The 20,290-nt window shown below is 32.7% G+C and overlaps 1 protein-coding gene and 1 long non-coding RNA gene across 2 annotated transcripts; one reads left to right on the top strand and one right to left on the bottom strand.

Moving 5' to 3' along the window:
* Positions 1-939: 939 nt before the first annotated feature.
* LOC112783519 (uncharacterized) lies at positions 940-19,450 on the top strand. Its single transcript, XR_003193437.3, has 4 exons — positions 940-1,329; positions 1,433-1,519; positions 2,325-2,391; positions 13,412-19,450. It is a non-coding gene; the product is annotated as an uncharacterized lncRNA (long non-coding RNA).
* Positions 19,362-20,284, bottom strand: LOC112783518 (replication protein A 70 kDa DNA-binding subunit B). Its single transcript, XM_029296394.2, has 4 exons — positions 20,169-20,284; positions 19,950-20,085; positions 19,704-19,867; positions 19,362-19,558 (listed from the first exon to the last, which is right to left on the bottom strand). Exons 1-4 carry the CDS (start codon positions 20,282-20,284, stop codon positions 19,423-19,425), a joined length of 552 nt encoding a protein of 183 aa, XP_029152227.1. The 3' UTR covers positions 19,362-19,422.
* Positions 20,285-20,290: the final 6 nt, after the last annotated feature.

Raw genomic sequence — 20,290 nt, forward strand, 5'->3', positions numbered from 1 at the left:
AAAATTATTATTATTATATTTTTTTTACCAAAGATAAAAAGATTCAAACCTGCAACTTCTGAATCAGTATAGAAAAACTATGCCATTTGAGTTATAACTTGTTGACCATTTATAAAATTATTTTACCATGATAGTATATCAAAATTAAATTCGTAGTTTTATCAAAATTCATTACAAATTACACTTGGATTTGTGAACGCTATTTAGACATTATTATAAGTATAAAACTAGTGCAAGTTCGCGCGGGTCAAATGTCAATCCGTTCAAAAAAATAGTCTTTATCCTTTCCTTGGTAAGATTAATAACAATGGGAAGGTTAATAATAATATTCGTTGATTTAAATATAACAAATGTCACCATTTTATTATCCATTTGTATGTATGTGGTGAATGGAACCCACATGTAGACCTGATGTCTGAAAAATCCTATTAATAATTTTTTATTAAAACATGCAATGTTACTCCCAGGCCCACACACACCAAAACATGCTATTCAAGGATCGGCAAAAAAAAATTGCCATATGCTATTGGTAAACTGCTTCTTTAGTAAAAGTGTGACAAAAAATTGGAATAATTATCAATTGGGCTCTTTTATATATTTAAAACATCATAATTATATATTAATTGAATTCTTTTACCTAAATATGAAAATTGACATCAGAACTTTAACACTTGAATTACTCCAATAATCTAAAATTCTTAAAAAATATTGTGAGCCTTAATATTCTAAAATCTACCTGTTATGACATAAAAAGTGTATATAAATATCAAATTAATGATATACCTATCTAATATTTAGTTTTACGTGCAATACCTAAAGAAAGAAGTCAAACCATTTTCATTATGTTCATTATTACAATACCTACTCCATTAGTGTAATAATAAAACTGACTCTTCTAATTCTGGCAAATAAAATGAACCATCGTATTGTGCATTGAATAAGATTAGGTTCATATGCAAATAAAGCTTCACCAACACCTTTACCATATACCAACATTATTCAACTGGCACTTAAGCGGGTTCACCAACTGTATAAGGTGAAGAAAAAAAGCAACTCAAGTATGTAATTCAAAATTACAACAAACAAAAAAACTGTCTTTGCTGATTACCTTAAGTTATACAAAGTATTCCATTAAACAGTAGCTCTTTAAAGGGAGGTGATTCACCGTGGCAAGAAGCATTGTTCCAAAGATTGACACCTGATGGATGGTGAAGACCTCTGATTCTGCACACCTTGGGATGGTTGATTAGATTCCTCCATGGATATCCCCAAATTCATCTCATGTGAAGCTGTTCCAACTCAAAACAATGCACATCTGTGTATAAAAAGGTAAATGAAAACAATAAACATGTTTGATTAAGTTAAAAGTGTTTGTTAAATCTTATTGCTTTATTTTCCACTAAAACATGAATCTATGTTAATCTGATTTTAGGGATTTCTATATCAAAAGGTGTTAACTTTTCCTTCTCTCAATCTCTAATTTTACCTCTTTAGAGATCTGGGCATCAAAATCGATTGAGTAAGTAAATTTGTCTTTGTGTTCCATTCTATTAAATTATTTGAAATAACCATATGCCATGTTTTGAGTTGCATCTATTTATGGGTAGTAAAAGGGAGAAAGAAAAGATTTTTATAGAATATGGAATCTATTGTGACAATTGATGTATAGATTCTGAATGATTAACTTGCTCATTCCTTTCGTAGCTGTAAACTAAGTTGAAATGAATATCACAAATGACAACCATAACCTTCAGTGTAATGAGAACAGTCCCATTTAGTATGTTAAGCATTGGTTAAATCGGCAATCAATAGGGAGCATAAACTGGCTTTATGTAGGGTTAGACTCTTGAATGATTTTTCTTATGCGACTTGAACTTGGTTTTACCTGTCATAAGTTAACAGTAATAAATTGATAGATAACTCAGATGTAGATAGAGACAAATGAAGAAGCTATGTTTTTTGTTTTTGCAGTTGATTATGCTTTGATTATCAATACAATTTGATTGGATTAAACCTATTGTGATTTTCTTGTTTAAACTTAAACAATGCTGACCTCTTCACATGATAAAATTTATATATATGTGTTATTTGTGGCTGTATGGTAGCATCTTATGCATATACAAATTTGAAATATATTGAGATTCTTTAGTTTTTAGTATTTTTTAATAGGTAAAACCAATATTGAACTTTATTGGAGATATAGGTGTTAAAAATATAATTATTGTCCCTGGTTGGCATTCTTTTGTTTGCTTTGTTGTTACCTCATTTATAAATTCCAGGTTCAATGATTTTTACGGACCTTCATTTGTATTGGTATTTATTAGGACTTAAAGGTTTTGGTGAAGATTCATATTAGCTCCTAATCAGGAGAACTTGTTGTCACATACCAAGGTGAGTTTTTTCAGTTATGAGCAAACACTCTTATGTTTGCAATTAATTCTCCTAGCTCATTTGACACTCATCTATAAATCAACATGATGTCCTGTAGAACAATGTTATTTTCTGCTTATCTGCTGTGTTAGTTTCGTGAAAGACTAATTGGCTAGGATTCATAAGTTTCATATATCATACATTTTTTGAAGAAGTGTACTTATTGGCAACTGATTTAGTAATACCTATCTAGATTAAATAAATTATTTATTGCTTCCAATTAGTATGTGTTGATGTCATAAAATGGAGAAAAAGAAAAAATAGAGCTAGCAGAAAAGGTATTACCTGGATCAAATCGGCTCTGTTGCAAAAACTGTGCAGAATATGAGAATGTAGTTGATACTGCTGCTTAAGTATACTTGTTCATATAACATTCCTAAACACCTCCTTAAAAACAACGTTATCTGTCTTTGTATGATTTTCCTCACCATGACATAAAAGTATCTTAAGCCCTGCCCTCTGTGTCACCCTAGATGCTGCAACATATAGTTGACCATGTGTGAATACAGGTTTTTTAAGTATTACACCAACCTTTGGTAGTGATTGACCTTGACTTTTGTTGATAGTCATCGCATATGATACCATTATAGGAAACTATCTTCGTTGGAACTTGAATGGTATTCGATGATCGGATGGGCTTAGAGTCATCCTGGGAATAAAAACCTTCTGACCTTTGTTCCTTCCAACACTGCTATGTGCTTCTATTATGTGTTTCCCAAGCTTAGTCACAACCAAGCGTGTACCATTGCATAATCCTGTCGCGTGGTCAATATTTCTTAAAAGCATGATAGGAGTTCTGACCTTTAATGTCAACTCATGAATAGGCACTCCTGAACATCTAATTGTATTCAGAAATTCAGGAGTGTGAATGGATGCCAATAGGTCATTATAAGACTCGGTTGGGCATGCCTTGTCTGAGCTGTAGTATGCCTGTGCTTCAGCGGGATTTAAACTCATTATGAATTGGTTTATTTCATCTACTAATTGTAATGTTGGTGCAAGTATTGCTCAGTCTTCAAGTTTTTCATCAATAATGGTTCCATCAAAAAGTTCAGGATAAGTTACCTTACAAATAGCCTCAATAGGGTCATCCCAGTCTTTAACCAAGATGTCGTCTGGTATAACAATCCTTTGGCACATATTTGTTGCAGTTCCGTGACTCCCATCACCAATACCAAATATCCAATCAGAAAACTCTTTTAACTCAAACGACCCTGGGTTGTTATCACCTGTTTTCAATCTCATGTTTTTTGTCAAAGTCAATAGCTTGTAATTATTCCAGATGTATGATGAGTTTATCGTGGCATTAACAATCTCTTGACGTGTCCCTTTAGGGATCACCGGCAGAATTTGTCGGAAATTACCCCCAAAAACAACTGTCTTCCCACCGAATGGCTGATCAAGGCTGTTTGGATTCTTGAATCTTAAAATATCGCGCATTGTCCTATCAAGGGCTTCAATGCAAAATCTATTTACCATAGGAGCCTCATCCCCGATGATAAGCCTTGTCTTTATTAACAGCTTAGCCAATGCACTTCCTTGTCTTATGTTGCATGTTGAGAATTCATCTAGATTCAATGGAATTGCAAAACGTGAGTGTGTTGTCCTACCACCGAGTAATAAAAGAGATGCAATCCCACTCGATGCAACGGTAAGTACAATTTGTGATCTAGATCTTAGTGCAGCTACTAGAGCCTTCCAAACAAATGTTTTGCCAGTCCCACCATAACCATACAAAAAAAAAGACTCCATCCCTCCCACTTTCAATGGCATCTATTACTGCGTTGCACACGACAGTTTGCTCATCGGTTAGTTGTTGCAAATACGTGGTATGGTCTAGAGCTAGCTGTCTTCTGTCATAACGGAGCTCATCGCATATTAACCTGTTCATTCCATCAGCATACAATTGACTATTCAATTGACTTGTATCTGGAATTGGCATTGGAGGGAAATCTCTAAGGCTCTTATTGTATGAGTTGAGAATTCTCTCAATTTCTATAAGCGTCAAGTCCTTCAGTTCATCATTGGTAAGGAACAACTCTGTTGATATGTAGCAAAAATTCAGGTTAATGAATCTTGGTCAATGATATCAATTATGTAACCACATTACAAATAGAAACAATTAATAGTATATTTTATTGTTCATTCTTCCATGATGACAACTTGAAAAATACATTAATCTCAAATAGCAATATAAAAGATTATATTGCTTGCCCCTACACAAAATTTTAGTTCTAATCATTTAACTTTTAATTATATCTTATAACATAGGTAAGTTCACTTACAATTAACCTGGATACTAAAAAACTTCTCATTCTTTGTATTATTTTAATTCTAAACACTAATTGTCTATAATCTGCCAATATGTATCTATAAATCTATCAGTCTAATATGACATTATCAATATAGCATTTTTGTTTGACAAAGTAAATTAATATGTTAGCAATATAGACATATTAAGCCTTCGGAAAGATACAAAAGAAGTTAGACTGAGTTATAACTAAACTGGATTATCAAGAAGGCTCCTCTGTCTATGAAGTATGTCATCGGATAATAGAGTCCATGTCTTCTGCCAAACATGTTCTGATGAATCCATTGAATTTGAAAACAAAAGCGTTGCAAACAACTTCCTCAAGTATGTGCCCGATCCCCAGTGGCTTGCTTCTTCTATTGCCTCGATATATTCTTTGTCATCATCCAGAAGGCCACATGCGTAACAGGCATCCTTGAATGTATCATACAAAATACCATCTATAGTACGTATCTCCTCATAAGAAGTTGGTCCCCTAACAAAATTAAGTAAAAGTCGTAGGTAATAACTGCACCGGATCCTGGAGGTACATAGAAAATCCTTCCGATAACGGAATGTGATTTCCGAGGCAACCACACCCTCTCATTTGGCTTCCATACAAATTTAGTTGGAAGCTTTGCATATGTCAGTGCCCTTGCTTCTGCATAGTGCTTATTTGCTTGAAACCATCCAAGGAACATAGACTCCTTCACCGATGCTTTTCTAACAACATCATCAAGATTTTCGTGGTCTTTGAAGATGACATTCTGTTCGTTAGGTAAGTGGAAACCTAATCGCACAACCGACGAATCTCTTAATGGATATTGAAACCAAAAATCCTCCAGGCTGCTTCACATGGTGATATGTATCTACAATCATAATACATACTCACCTCATCATGTTCATCTAACTCAGCGTCCTCTGTTGCACTTTTATAGAAAGAAGCAGTTACGCGGTCATGGCCTTTGTTCATGTATTTGAATAAATATTTTATTGATCTTGATTGATTGCACCACTCCACATTTATATGGGCTCCGTATCTCATTAGGAGAAGCCTATTATGTGGAACCACATAACGATTATCTAGGTAAACCCCAGACTTGTTGATACTTCTTCCATCTTCCCTGCGCCTATATACTGGATACCCATCATCATCAATAGTTGTGCAATCCACAAATCGCTTAGGGAAGTGACGGATACATTTGCCATTGTCCATGCATGGTGAATCTTTCCACACTAACCCACATGGACCATGCATCATGTGCTTCTCCACAGCTTCAAAGTATTCAGGGTCTAACTCCTTATCTGGAATTTTGTCAGATATGATCTTATCAATATCTTCAGCTGACGGAAACTTGTCATCCTTGTGTAAGAACAATAGTATATGTGCATGTGGTAATCCACGCTTTTGAAACTCGATTGTATATACAACTGTGCCAACAATAGTACATATATCAGCAAACTCATATAAAACTGATGGCATGGGTACTGAATGTTAATACCTATTGATTAAATAAATAATTAATGGAATGCTTTTGATTTTTAAACATGAAATTACCTGCACAAACCCTGCCAAAAATTTTGTTCACTCTGATATCTTTAATCAACAGATCTAGCTTGGCCTTGAATGTCCTGAATACTATGTCGGGTCTATCTTCTGCATTTAGTTCCCTATTCTTAAGGAAGTCTTCAACCTCAGGCCACTTATGATTGCATGTGAATGTAATAAAGAGGTCTGGATATCCCACAACCTTACATATTGCCATTGCATCCTGATAGTTCTGAAACATATATCTTGGACCACCTGTAAATGAGGATGGCAATATAATACGTTTGCCACGCAACGATGGTGTTGTTTCCCCACACAAAACTGCTTTCTTTATACCCTTGTACATTTCACATCTAAGTTTCTTCAAATCAAGCCGTATATAGTTTAATCTGGACGATTCAATCATCGAAAACCCGTCAACCAGGAATTGTTGGAATAATCACCTAGAATATAACAAAGGAAAGCCATCGGCTAACCTTTCTTGTATCCTGAATGCAAAAAATTCTCTCATCAAAACCTCTTGACGTCCTTTACTACCACTTTGCTTACGCTTGTTGAGAGCTATGTCTTCCTTGTAACCATCCTCTCCAAACGGAAATAACAATGGGTATTGTAAACCCAAATAGGCTGGATTTAGTTGATTAATCCTTTGTAATCTTTTGCTTTGTGTCTCAACCACGATGTCCCTATCAGTTTTATTTATGTCAAAGTCTCCTACTATTAATGTAGCAACCTCATCTATTGTGGGCAAGTTGTATCTCCTACCATCCTTACCCCTTTTACCCAAAAGCCTGAGCTTTACTGTAGTATTAGATTCTTTTGCGACAAACTCTCTGACCATGTGAAATGCCTTGACCAGGGCATTGTTCTCATCAAGCATCTGTTTTAATTCTCTGACAACGTCCTCATGTATCTCTTTATGATCTTCACCCCTATGTACCATAACAAAATAAGTACTTTTAATAATATTAGGATCATTCTAGTAGATAACAACCAACATATGTTAGTACACTAAACATCCATACATCTAAAAGCTTACCGAATAGCAGCCATGCGATTTTGAATCTCATTCTGGGTATCAAATACATACAATTGGGCAAATTTAGCAGCAGTTCCCTCTGGTGGAATGAGACTACTCATTAGATGATAATTCTCTCCACATAAGATAAATGTTGGTGGACCTCTTGTCTTACTTATTCCACGGTCTATCTTCGCGCCCATTGAAGTGAACTAGAACATGCTATTATAAGCTCTAATGTTCTCCTTGAAATGTTTGCTCTTAGTGCTATTATTGTACAACAAATCATACAATACTGTAGGAGGCTCTTGTAATTGGGGAAGTTGAACTTGTCCTCCTTTACAACATAATGAGAATTTTGGTTCAGATGTATTATAACTTTTATTTGACCTTTCATCATACCAATATAGAGCATTACAATGCTCACATTCGTACATGGCAGATCCAATGTGCACATACTTTGCATATTCAAGGATTTTAACAAATGTTAATCATATTGTCAGCTCTTGGATACAACTGGGATTAAACATTATTCTATTTTAAAGACACCTATTTTATTCATCCATTCGGTTAACCATTCAATAAAATAACCATCTGTGTTAGGCATTGTTGCTTGCACTAAGATGACGCTACTTTATAATCAGTTGGGCAAAGCAATATAATTTAGTCATAAATTAACTGATTCAATGACTAATAAGTTGTCCTATTTTAATATGAATAACCAATTGTGGGTCTTGCAAATATATCTATCTCGATTTGATGAATTGATAGTATGATAAAGTAGAGATTGTACCAAAGATTAACCATAATATATGTGCCTCGTACCATTGTTTTGCTTGCAAGAGTCTTTGTCCACTTCAATAGATCTTTTTCTTTGTGCCCTTCCCGAACCTGATATACAAAGTACCAATTTTTGCTTTATAATAACTTCATATATTTTGATTACATTATGTACTTGATTGTCAACTTTAGGCATTATTGTATAACAAAATAAAAATATCTATTGTAATATATAAAGGAAGAGTCCCAATTAGATAAAGTTTTCATTTTATAAAAAAATTATTTTTTATTTATCTATTAATTTATTTATAATAAAAAAAATTCTAAAGCAACCATGATTTCTTGATATATTATACATTTTTTAGGTTTAATTATTCTGTTGGTCCCTATAATTTCATGGAATTTTTAATTAGGTCTCTATACTTTTTTTCTTTTTAATTGGGTCCCTGCACCAATTTTTTTTTCAATTAAGTCCCTCTTATTAGTAATTGGCTTAATTTTATAGGGACCCAACTAAAAAAAAAAGAATTGGTACATGGACCTAAATAAAAGGGAAAAAAGTGTAGGGACCCAATTAAAAAAGAAATTTGTTGCAAGGACTCAATTAAAAGAAAAAAAAAAGTATAGGAACCTAATTGAAAATTTTGCGAAACTATAGGGACCAGCAGAGTAATTAAACCTATTTTTTAATATTGTTATATAAATATTTTAGTTAAATTGTCATTTTAGTTGTTCTATTCTCACAACGCTTTTTATTCTTTCTGTGTTGTGTTTAACTTTTTTCTTATAACCTCTTTTTAGTCTTTTTATTTTATTCAGGTTACTTTGTACCTTTAATAGTAATTAATATTATTTGTCTTTAATACATATAAATTGGTTAATCAAATATAAATCATCCTCTTTTTTTTATTTAAAAAAATGGTATAATTCACACTTGATATATTATATAGCTTTTAATACTGCTATATAAACATTTTAGTTAGATTGTCAAATTAGTTTTCTATTCTCACATCGCTTTTTATTTTCTTTTTGTAGTGTTTAACCTGACTTTTTTTAAACCTCTTTTTAGTCTTTTTTTTTCTTATAAAAGTTACTTTATATGTTATTAGTAATTAATATTATTTCTCTGAAAGACATATAAATTAGTTAATTATAGATCATTCTCTCTTTCTAGTTCAAGAGATGGTACAATTAATTCTTGATATATTATATAGTTCTTAATACTACTATATAAATATTTTGATTAAATTGTCATTTTAGTTTTTCTATTCTCACAACACTTTTTATTTTATCTATGTAATGTTGATTCCAACTTTTTTTTACCTCTTTTTAGTCCCTTTTTTTTTTATTAAAGTTACTTTATATCTTCAATAGTAATTAATATTATTTGTCTTGAATACAATAAATTGGTTACTCAAACATAAATCATCCTCTCTTTTTTATTTCAAGAAATGTAACAATTTACTCTCGATATATTATATAATTTTTAAAACTGCTATATAAAAAATTTAGTTAAATTGTCATTTTGGTTTTTGCCGATGATATCGTCCTTATGGGAGAGTCGAGGGAAGACCTAAACAAGAAGTTGGAGTTATGGAGAGAAGCTCTAGAAGTATATGGTCTGCGCATAAGCTGTAGCAAGACAGAATATATGGAATGTAAATTCAGTTTGAGAAGGGAAAACCCCAATATAGAGGTAAAGATTGGAGAAAACATCCTACAAAAAGTTAAAAGTTTTAAGTATCTTGGGTGCATCATACAGGATAATGGAGAGATTGAGGATCCAAGCAGGTTGGTCAAAATGGCGGAGTGCATCTGGTTTTATATGCGACAAAAAAGTGCCTTTAAAACTTAAAGGTAAATTCTATCGCACCGCTATAAGACCGGCTATGCTGTATGGTACGGAGTGTTGGGCGGCTAAAGGGGAGCACGAACATAAGCTGAGTGTGGCAGAGATGAAGATGTTGAGATGGATGTGTGGTCATACGCGATTGGATAAAATAAGGAATGAAGATATAAGGGAGAGAGTTGGAGTAGCACCCATTGTGGAAAAAATGGTTGAATCGCGTCTCAGGTGGTTTGGACATGTGAGAAGAAGACCGATAGAACATCCAGTCAGGAGGGTGGATGAGATGGAAGATGGACAAAGGGCGAAAGGCAGAGGAAGACCTAAGAAGACCATCCATGAGGTGGTCAAACGAGATCTACATGTAAACGGTCTCTCTGTAGACATGATACATGACAGAGCACAATGGCGTCGTTTGATTCATGTAGCCGACCCCACTTAGTGGGACAAGGCTTTGTTGTTGTTGTTGTTGTTGTTGTTGTTGTTGTTGTATATCCCTTTTTATTCTTTCCGTGTAGTGTTTAACCTTACTTTTTTTAACCTTTTTTTAGTGTTTTTTTTTTTTTTATAAAAGTAACTTTGTATCTTTAATAGTAATTAATAATATTTTAAGATCAATACATATAAATTGGTCAATCAAATATAAACCATTCTCTCTTTTAGTTCAAGGAATGGTACAATTAATTCTTGATATATGATATAGTTTTATAATATTGATGTTTAATTTGGTCAAATTGTTATTTTAATTTTTTTATTTTCACATCGTTTTTTATTCTTTTTGTGTGTTTAACCTTATTTTTTTAATCTTGTTTTAGTCTCTTCCTTTTATAGTAAAAGTTACTTCATATATTTAATAGTAATTAATATTATTTTTCTTTAATACATATAAATTGGTTAGTCAAATATAAATCATTCTCACTTTATTTTATTCTTATAAGTTGCATGAATAGTTACTTTTAAGTTTTAATTTATAGATGTAACCAATTAGTTACTTTACTTAAGTAATTTTTTAAGCAAAAATAATTTTTAAATTAACTTAATAGAAATAGATTTAATATTAGTTCTGAAGTCTTTTTTAGTTCATTCCTTTCATAGATATCACATTCAATTTACTTTGCACAACGCGCTGGTCTAACTCTAGTTTAAACATTGTACCTCGTTTGTCTTTTGTGTTTCGTATTGCTCCACCTTTGTTGGCCGATTTGTGTTTTTCTCCACCTGTATAATTATTAAGATACAATCAGATAGGCAACGATCCACTTATCTAACTTTGTTAATACTACCTCGTATTACAAATATCTGAGATAAATAATATTAGTTAGATGGAAATGATTGTGGATATAAATTCTTATTAATCCTCTAAACTAAAAAAACACACTACATACACAAAATACACCGCACCTTGGCCATGGTTTGAGATTTCAGGGGTCCTTCTTGTGTCCATTATTTGCCTTCGATACCTTCTAGCCAATCTTGTTAAATCTATTTGGAGGATTATCAATAAGTACACACAAAAAAGTTCATTTTAGGATACCGTTTTTATTACTTATCTTAAGAACCATAATGAATTGTAACATTATACCTTTATCAACTTGAATATGCTTAATAATATCCTGATTATTAGCAGCTCCACTCTTATTTATCCATATAACATGTAACAACTTTCATTCGAGTTAACTATGTAATTAATCCAAAATCTTTTGATACCTTCCATTGATGTAACATTGGTGATTTGTGTGGTGAATGTGATCGCTGAAATGGTTCCTGCAACCATTAGTAAACCCTTGTAAATATATGGATCCTTTCACTGCATAGTTATAGTAATCAGCATTTTCCAAGCTCTATCATCAACATGACTACTGTGGTGCTTTTATTTAAATACATAGTTAAGCTATACCTTTTTGGTTCTGTGATACTATAGTTTCCTTTTTCTTCTTAAGTAACTTGAGTGCTCTTTCAAGTCTCGCGTGCCTTGCTGACTCTGTATAAATCTCTTTAATTTTGATATCAGTTTATAGGGATAGCTATCTATTAAATATATGTGAGTTTTATTACTGTAGCGTTACCTTTTGATAGTGGGCTTAGTGTCGATTGGCTTGCTGACGAAATTGTTCCAGAAACATTACTCTTAACCTGGTTTTGACGACAATGAGTACTTTCTTCTTGATTTATATCTATCTGGTCAACCACATTATTGTTATTATGATTTTCCTTATCCTCTGAATAGGAAGTTGATTGTTTAACTTCCCAAGCATTTACAGTACCTTCAACAACCACAAAGTATTCCAATGAGTTATACATGTGGTGGCAACTAATAGTGACTATTATATATAAAATTGAATACCTAGTGCCCTGGATGCCAACACTTGACTCAATCCATCAGTGGCAGTGCTTATATTGTCTTTACTACAACCTATATAATTTAATTTTTAATCATATAAGTCAATTAATTCAACATTCTTAAATCAAATGAATTTTTGTTACCACCAAAGTTATAACATATGATATAGAGTATTTTTCTATTATTCTTAAAATTTAAAAATCCTTGCTATTATTCTCATGTAACGTATTATGTTGCCCCTAATTTTAAAGAATGATATTACTTCAGATAATATAACTTCAGATTCTGGTTAGATTACCTTGAGGCAAAGCAAATTCCATACGCTTCCTCTTCTTAGCTATCTTGAATGCTCTTTCCATCCTAGCAAGCTTTGCATCATCTAGTAATAAAATTCATCTCTATTGTTACATGTATAATCATGGGACTCATCTGTTGCAAAACCTTGGTTTATGCTCATTACCTTTTGATGGAGTAACCTGACACACCGTATTGTATTCCAACAATGATGAATCCTCTGTTGTCAGAATTTCTTGACAACCATTAATGTCTGTGGGCTGTGCAACATCACTTGTTGTTCTAAAACTTCTGGTTCTGCTGGTATCTAAAATTATATGTGGTTGTTCCTCTAAACTTGTAAGGCCGAGGGAAACCAATCCTGCATTTATTGATTAAATAGTTAGAATTTCACCTATATTATCCAAAAAACGGTATCTATTCTTTACAATAAAATTCGTTATGCACTTGTATGAATTTAAACGGTTCTAACCTGGAGGTGGGATGCCCTTGGTTTCTTTTTGTTGAGTTTTTTCGTAAGCTAAAGAGCTACTACCTTCCCTCTTTGTGAGCCTTAACCACTTGTTGATGCAGTACTCATCGACCTTCCTCTTATTCCTGAAACCACCGATCCTTTCGTCTACTGCAAAGTTAATAGGTTGAATTTAACATTAAATACTAATACCATTATTCTTCTGAGCAGATCTATGTTCCCTTCATGGTTAAACTGAAAAAATAACCTCCAAACCCGGTAGTTGTAATACACATACATTTGCCCATGACCTATATTCTATCTTAAAAAAAATTAGCAAAATACTTATCTGTTTAGATTTAAAAGTTGGCATGTCAATTTACCTTGAATATTGTTTCTTGTATTGAACCAGATTTCTGCAATTGGGGTCCTTCCATTGAAAATAACTGCACATTGTTCACTTGAAGATTGGACAGAGTTCTCATTCTCGTCCATCTTTGGTGCTCTCTCCACCATATCAATGATGAATAGATAAGTATAAAATGTCTTATGTCGTAGTTAATGTTCATCCATACCATGAAGATCTATTTTCTTACTTGAATAGGAGTTTTGATAGCTAACCATTCATGTGGTGCCTTTCACTTAATTGTCCTTCGGGTTCCTTGTTCAAGCTTAGATTAGTCAACTCAGAATTTTCATTATGTGTTTTGTCTAAGGCCTATTGCAATGTGACTCATATATTTGATGGTCATTCAAACACATTTATTCTACCAAACTCTCAAATTAACTAACATTTCTTATTTTTTACATTTAGTTCATCATAAATTAACTCGTCTACATTGACTGTTTTATTTAATTTTTCCCCCTTTCCAAAAGTTTGATTGATAAAACATGTTATATTTTATCAATAAGAGCATAGAATAACTTTAAAATAACTTTGAAACACAATACTTTGATAACATTTTATGTCGCAAGAGAATTTAGGAAATCAAGTTGCTACAATCTATCTTGAAATCAATATGTGATCCACTTTCAATTGGCATCTAGCAATTAATAGCACTAAGTAAATATGTTATAGGAGTAACTATGGAGTCCTAGTCCATTTCTGATATAATTGTGTTCATTGAATATGAATGCGATTTGTTTACATGTGAGTTATAACTATGTTTTGAGTTGGGTTATGTTATCTAGTACCTATATTTTTCATTATTGCAAGTTAATGCCCGATAAATCTAAGTAATTAAATCAGTCTATTTGTCAATTTTCTTTCTCTTGAATCTTTGGTAATTCAAGCTGGGAACATATTCTTTAAGACCTTATATCAATCCATCAATAAGTGTAAAAAACTGAATTGTGCGGACAAATTTGATGCAATATAAAATTTTCAGCATCTTTATTCTGAACATTTTTTGGGTCTAATTTGTATGTCAATATGTGATCCACTTACAAATGGCATTTACCAATTTATACCATCGAGTACATAATTTTTAGGAGTAGTTATGCGATCCTGTTCCATTTTTTGGTATAATTGTGTTCATTGGATATGAGTGTGACTTGTTTGCATGCTAGTTATAACTATTTGTCAACTTCTTTTTTCTTGATCCATTTGTAACTCTAACTGGGAACATATTTTTTATGGGCTTATATTCATCCATGAAGAAGTATAAAAAATAAAAATATGTGAAAAAATTTGCTGCACTAAAAAATCTATACCATTTTAAATCTTAACATCTTTTTTGTCAAACTCAATCATGACCATGTAAATAACTCACAACTTCAGGTTAGTCAACTGTATGAAAATCCTATGATGGAGGTTTACCTTTCTTGCATTTGAAAATCAACATCCTAATGCTGAAGGCATTGTCTTTATTAAAAACCATCTAAAATTTCATAAATTGTTGTGGATTATAACTTAAAAAGCTAAGTGACAACAAACACTTTTGCATTCCAAAAACATGATATTCATAATTTACCCAATTCCTAAAAGGAAGTAACCTGATAGCTCCACTTTGAGGGGGATGGTATTGATCTAAGACTATTCTATGATATCAAGACACATAAACCATGACATACTTAGGTAGAAACTACATAAACTAAACTTGGCGACCATCAACTATAGCAGAAACATTACAACAGACAGATATATCTTAGTGATTAATCAAACTTTTTAGTTATAAACTACACCATAAAGAGTCCTTCATGGTGCAATGTGATTTTTTTCACATTCACATGTTCCTGCCAAGTGCGGTGAACCATATTCTCCCTTTTTCCTTCCATGTACTTGAGTCTTGAAATTATAACATCAGTACATTCTGTGTCATTTGAACCCCTATGACCGCTTCGAGCTTCTATGAATGATAAGATATCATTCCCAATGAACAAAGTTGGAGTGTACGGAATGCCAAATCCAGAGACCCTTACCATCTTATCCCACTGAAGATTATGGTCCCAGTCGCTTTTCAACTACCAAATCAAGACCTGCCTTGTAAACTCAACATTGTGATATGAAATGAAACATACTCCATCATTGAAGTGAGTTAAACCGTTGTAATCAGATGGGACTTGCGAGGGTATCGTAGCCTCATGAAACATCCTTTGTAGGAGATTGAACATAATTATTGATTCTGGATGGGTGAAGTTAGGACCTTCCCACCCTATCCAATAGAAGATGCCATCATTGACAACATACTTGGGCTCAATTTTCTGCACATTTATGTCGAATGTCCCGGATTGATTCCAGCATCTTTCAAAGGATGTGTACAGAGGTCATGAAAGTGTTTTCTGTGAGAAACTCTTCTTCCATATATGGAGAATCCTATACTCAACCGTGTCTTGAAGAAAGCCAAATGCATAGCTAGAAACAGCGTGCACGAGGTGCTTGATAGATTCATCTGTTGCATATCACCTCTTGCTTGTAAGAGGATTCCAAATTAGTAACCTTGAATTAAGGCCACCCATTGAGATCCTCAAGCATATATTTCCGTGATCAGAGCCGATAACGGCATAAAAACCAAATTGGTTTATATCCATCGGGACGTTGAATTGCACCTGACGGCCGTCATCCACAAAGGCTCTAATAAACCATAAAGAGTTTTGATTGCTCGGAGGATAGCCTATCCCAATGATAACACTCTTATTCCGTTCCTTGTTTTCTTTGTAGTTTTCTTTCACAAATGTTGGTGTGCAGAGCTTGAAGTTCCAAGCTCTACTTACAGTCATGCACCTACCGACCATCTTCGGGTCAGCCTTCACAAGTATTTTCCATATCAGGTCCTCATCACCAAGATGAGGAGGAGGAGTCCTCGTGGGTAGAAAATCACTCATTATTGGTATGCAAGAGTTTAAGTTTTGGCTAATAATTTTTAGGAAGATAGAATGTAGCTTCTGTTTTGCACCCACCGCTCTGTCTTTAATATTGTTTATATACAACATTATTAAGATAGTTTTGTTTGGACCATCCTTTTTTGAAATTGTATTTATGAAGTATAATTATAATCTAATTTCTCCACTGCTATGTGGGTCACATTGTGTATTGGGTTTTTCCAATGCTTCCTTTTAGCTTATACTGCTAACAGGTTACACACTTACACTTTCGTCATTTTGTTGGCACGATTACCTAAAAAAATTGCTTAATCTCTGATTGCTCACATAATATTGATAAGATTGGTAAGAAAATTGACCTACTATATTATGTTAACACTCATTACCTAGCTGATAAAGTTAAACCTCACCGCCAAAAAGTGTGATTTGCTGGGTAATAACCTTAATAAGTTAAGTAAATATGTATATGTATATTTTGGCCTCTGGCCTACTCAATGTCAAATGTAATTTCAAGTACTATTTATGGACTATTATTGATATATATTACGCTGGACACCTGTGGCTCTTTAATAGACATGCTATGCTACTTACAAATTTGTGTTTACACATAATAGTGTATAAGTGCTGACAAAGCTATACTAAATCAGATTTTTAAAATACCATTAAATAATCCTTTGATGATAATGATGTATGTAGTCTTTATCCAAGGGACATTAACCTATGTCACTTTAAAGAATACACTTTGATCAACCACTATTTGCTAAAACCATCAAGTCTTACTCCATTAGGAAATAATCCTTATCATATTTCTACCAAAGCATTCTCTACTTGATATACATTATTGACCATTAGATGTTATAATACACATTGTTTGAAATTTTTTAAACCTAGTACAATCTCCTGATTTGTTTACCCATTTTATTTGGGGATTTGAACATAAAGAAATTCATCAAATCACTTTATTTCAACCAACTACTAAAACATTAAACTTATATGATAAGCTTCGATAATAGACTGCGAAAGTGTCACTTTTTTATACTCTATGAATCTAGGCCTTTTTTATCCCTTTTTTTTTTTATAAATTTACACAAATATCAACCTTCTCCACAATGACAATTAATCAATTCATTCATACTTTCTTTTGAGAGATCCTTGGCATGTATAGCAGTTAATCTTTTTTGTGATTATTCAACTAAGACCGTATATTTTTCTTGTTGATTATTTCAAAAATCTATTGATAATACCTGTCACTTAGAATAGACTTATTTGTGGCTACATCTATCAATCTTATCATCACTTTAGTATATATATATATAGAAAGAGAGAGATATGTTAACATGAAGAATCAGCTTCTTGGCTATGTGGCTCAATTAGGCCAAATAATAGAGTAATCACACGTTCCTAAAGATCTTCACTCTTTGGTTTCTGAGATTAGTCACTTTTATGAAGATTTTCTCAATGATTTTACACCTGTTCAAGAAGTGTTAGACAATCCTCAAAGATTGATTGACTCAAAGAATGGACTTCAAGAGAAATTAAAAGTAGCAAAGGCCAAACAGGGACACTTTTTTGCTTTAATTTCTAAAGGAAAAGAAAGGGTCAATGAGATGTCAAAAGAAATCAATGAATTCGAGGTGTAACTAAAAGCCTTGCATGAGAAGAGGAATAGGTTAAAATTCACTGTGGAACGTTGAGAGGTTGAACCTATAAACATCAATAGGAAACTGGAAACTTTGGTAAAAGAGAATGAAGAGGTTACTTTAGTAAATGACAATTAACCATTTTGGTCATAGTTCCTGTTGATTTGTCATTTTGATATGAAATTTAACCATTTTGGGATATGATTCAACATATACTATATATTTTACTTTTTGACTGTGTTAAAAATTGGACACCATTACCTGTCATCTGTCTTAAATGTATTAGTGAGTATAGCTATAAGTACAAAAGTTGATATAGTGTGTATCCAAAAAATTCTTATAACCTCATTCTTGGTCTCGAGTCAATCTGTCAATTGAATTTGATCTCTTACACCTATGGCTACCTCTCTTCTTTTGCTCATCCTTACTTGCTACACGAATATCAAGCTTGTAGTAAATGACAATTAACCATTTTGGTCATAGTACTTTTAGATTTGTCATTTTGATGTTTGAAATTTAAGCATTTTGGGCTATGCTTCAACATATAGTATATATTTTACTTTTTAACTATGTTGAAAAATGAACACTGCTACCTGTCATCTATCTTAAACGTATTAGTGGCTATAGCTATAAGTACAAAAGTTGATATAGTGTGTATCTAAAAAATACTTAAAACCTCATTGATGGCCATGAGTCAATCTATCAATTAAACTTGATCTCTTTCACCTATGGCTGTCTGTCTTCTTGCCATGTGATTTCTATCTGCATGTGTTTTTTAGCTGATATAACTCTTCATCCATCAACAGGTTTGGACTTGTTAGTTTTCAAAAGAACATGTGATATGTCATAAAGATGTATTAGTTTCCTATAATTTGAAGCAAAATTTACTACAATTTAAGCTGCACATTTAAACCAATTCTTCATTCCAATTAAGGCATCGTTAAAGAGAAATCTCAGCGTGAATCCTTTCTTCTATATGTTGAAAATTTGTACTTTGTTATATCTTATGTAAATCTGCTCCACCATATCATATTTTGCTCCACCTAATTAGTCAAATTTATATATTCTGATATATCCATCACTTATTAATAAGAACACATCATATATTATTTTGTTAATAAGAATAAACCATATAAATTAAAATGCTTATTACACTAATTTTACTGAAGCAAATATCAATTTCCTGGTACAATTTTGTTACTTGTATATAAGTTATAACTTAATACTTCATCTGCTAATTATTTTTTCATCTCAAGTAATTATATACCCATTTTTTGATATTTTTGACATTTCACCAGGTATTGCCTACACCATAATACTTGTATAGATGCGTATTCTAATTATCAGGTATTGCCTATACTACAATATATCATTCTTATTATATTTCTTTGCCCGCTCAGATTAATTAAAATGTGTAGATTCAAAAATTAATATTGTGATGAACATATAAGAGAAACAAAAACTAATGAATGTTTTGAATTACTTCCTCATTCTTGATTTGCTCAGCTTGCCTCCCACAAAATTGTACCGTCTCCCTGTCCCACATCAGCAACATCAAGCTTCCTGTTCCATCATATACCATTACCTCAACCTTGAACCTGAAAGAAAATGCCAATTAAGCTCATACCAGATTCAACACTTAAACTCATTCAACACTTAAACTCATATAATACTCAACACTTATACCCAGACCAGATTCAACAGAATGACATCCACCTATTATATTTAGATTATATAACACACCTAAATGATGCGCTACCGTGAGTGTGGCCACATTTTTCACACTCATATCTGTTGCCGATTGGGGTGTCTACCTTCTTTGGACACTTTCGGCAGGATTTATAAAACCAATCATCCTTCCCAGCATTGATCGAAACAATAGTACCGGCAATCCATGTAGGTCCTTCCTGAAAACAAATTAATCGAAAAACAAAAATCATATCCAGAATGATTTTATACATCCATGGTTTTAGTATATATTATATTCACCTGCGTAGAGCTTAAAACTTCTTCAATTGTTTTGACTACGACATCCCCATTTCTTAATTCGTCTGCACCAGAACGTGGACCACGGGATGAAACTTGACTAATCCTTGCCGAATTAGATGGTTTGCTAGAAAGCCTCCTACAAAGTTATATGTTTGATTGAATAAATCTGATTAGAAATCATTTTATTGAATTGCCGACCTAATTACATGTCACACTAACCTGTTACGAAACTTTTTGACCTCATCAAGGTCAGGGTTAATACGTAACTTGGATATATCGAAATGACTTTGCACTGATGTTTTTTCTGAAACAATTTGGAGTTCGTCGTGAGTCATCAAAAA

The sequence above is a fragment of the Arachis hypogaea genome, chromosome 20 (genome assembly GCF_003086295.3).
Source record: "Arachis hypogaea cultivar Tifrunner chromosome 20, arahy.Tifrunner.gnm2.J5K5, whole genome shotgun sequence".
Taxonomy (NCBI): Eukaryota; Viridiplantae; Streptophyta; class Magnoliopsida; order Fabales; family Fabaceae; genus Arachis; species Arachis hypogaea.

What these genes read in the sequence shown, in the direction of transcription:
- LOC112783518 (XM_029296394.2), bottom strand. Translation starts at nt 20,284, where the DNA reads ATGACTCACGACGAACTCCAAATTGTTTCAGAAAAAACATCAGTGCAA. An exon ending in AAGTTTTAAGCTCTACGCAG is followed by an intron (nt 19,868 to 19,949) that starts GTGAATATAATA and finishes ATTTGTTTTCAG; the next exon opens with GAAGGACCTACATGGATTGC. An exon ending in CACGGTAGCGCATCATTTAG is followed by an intron (nt 19,559 to 19,703) that starts GTGTGTTATATA and finishes ATTTTCTTTCAG; the next exon opens with GTTCAAGGTTGAGGTAATGG.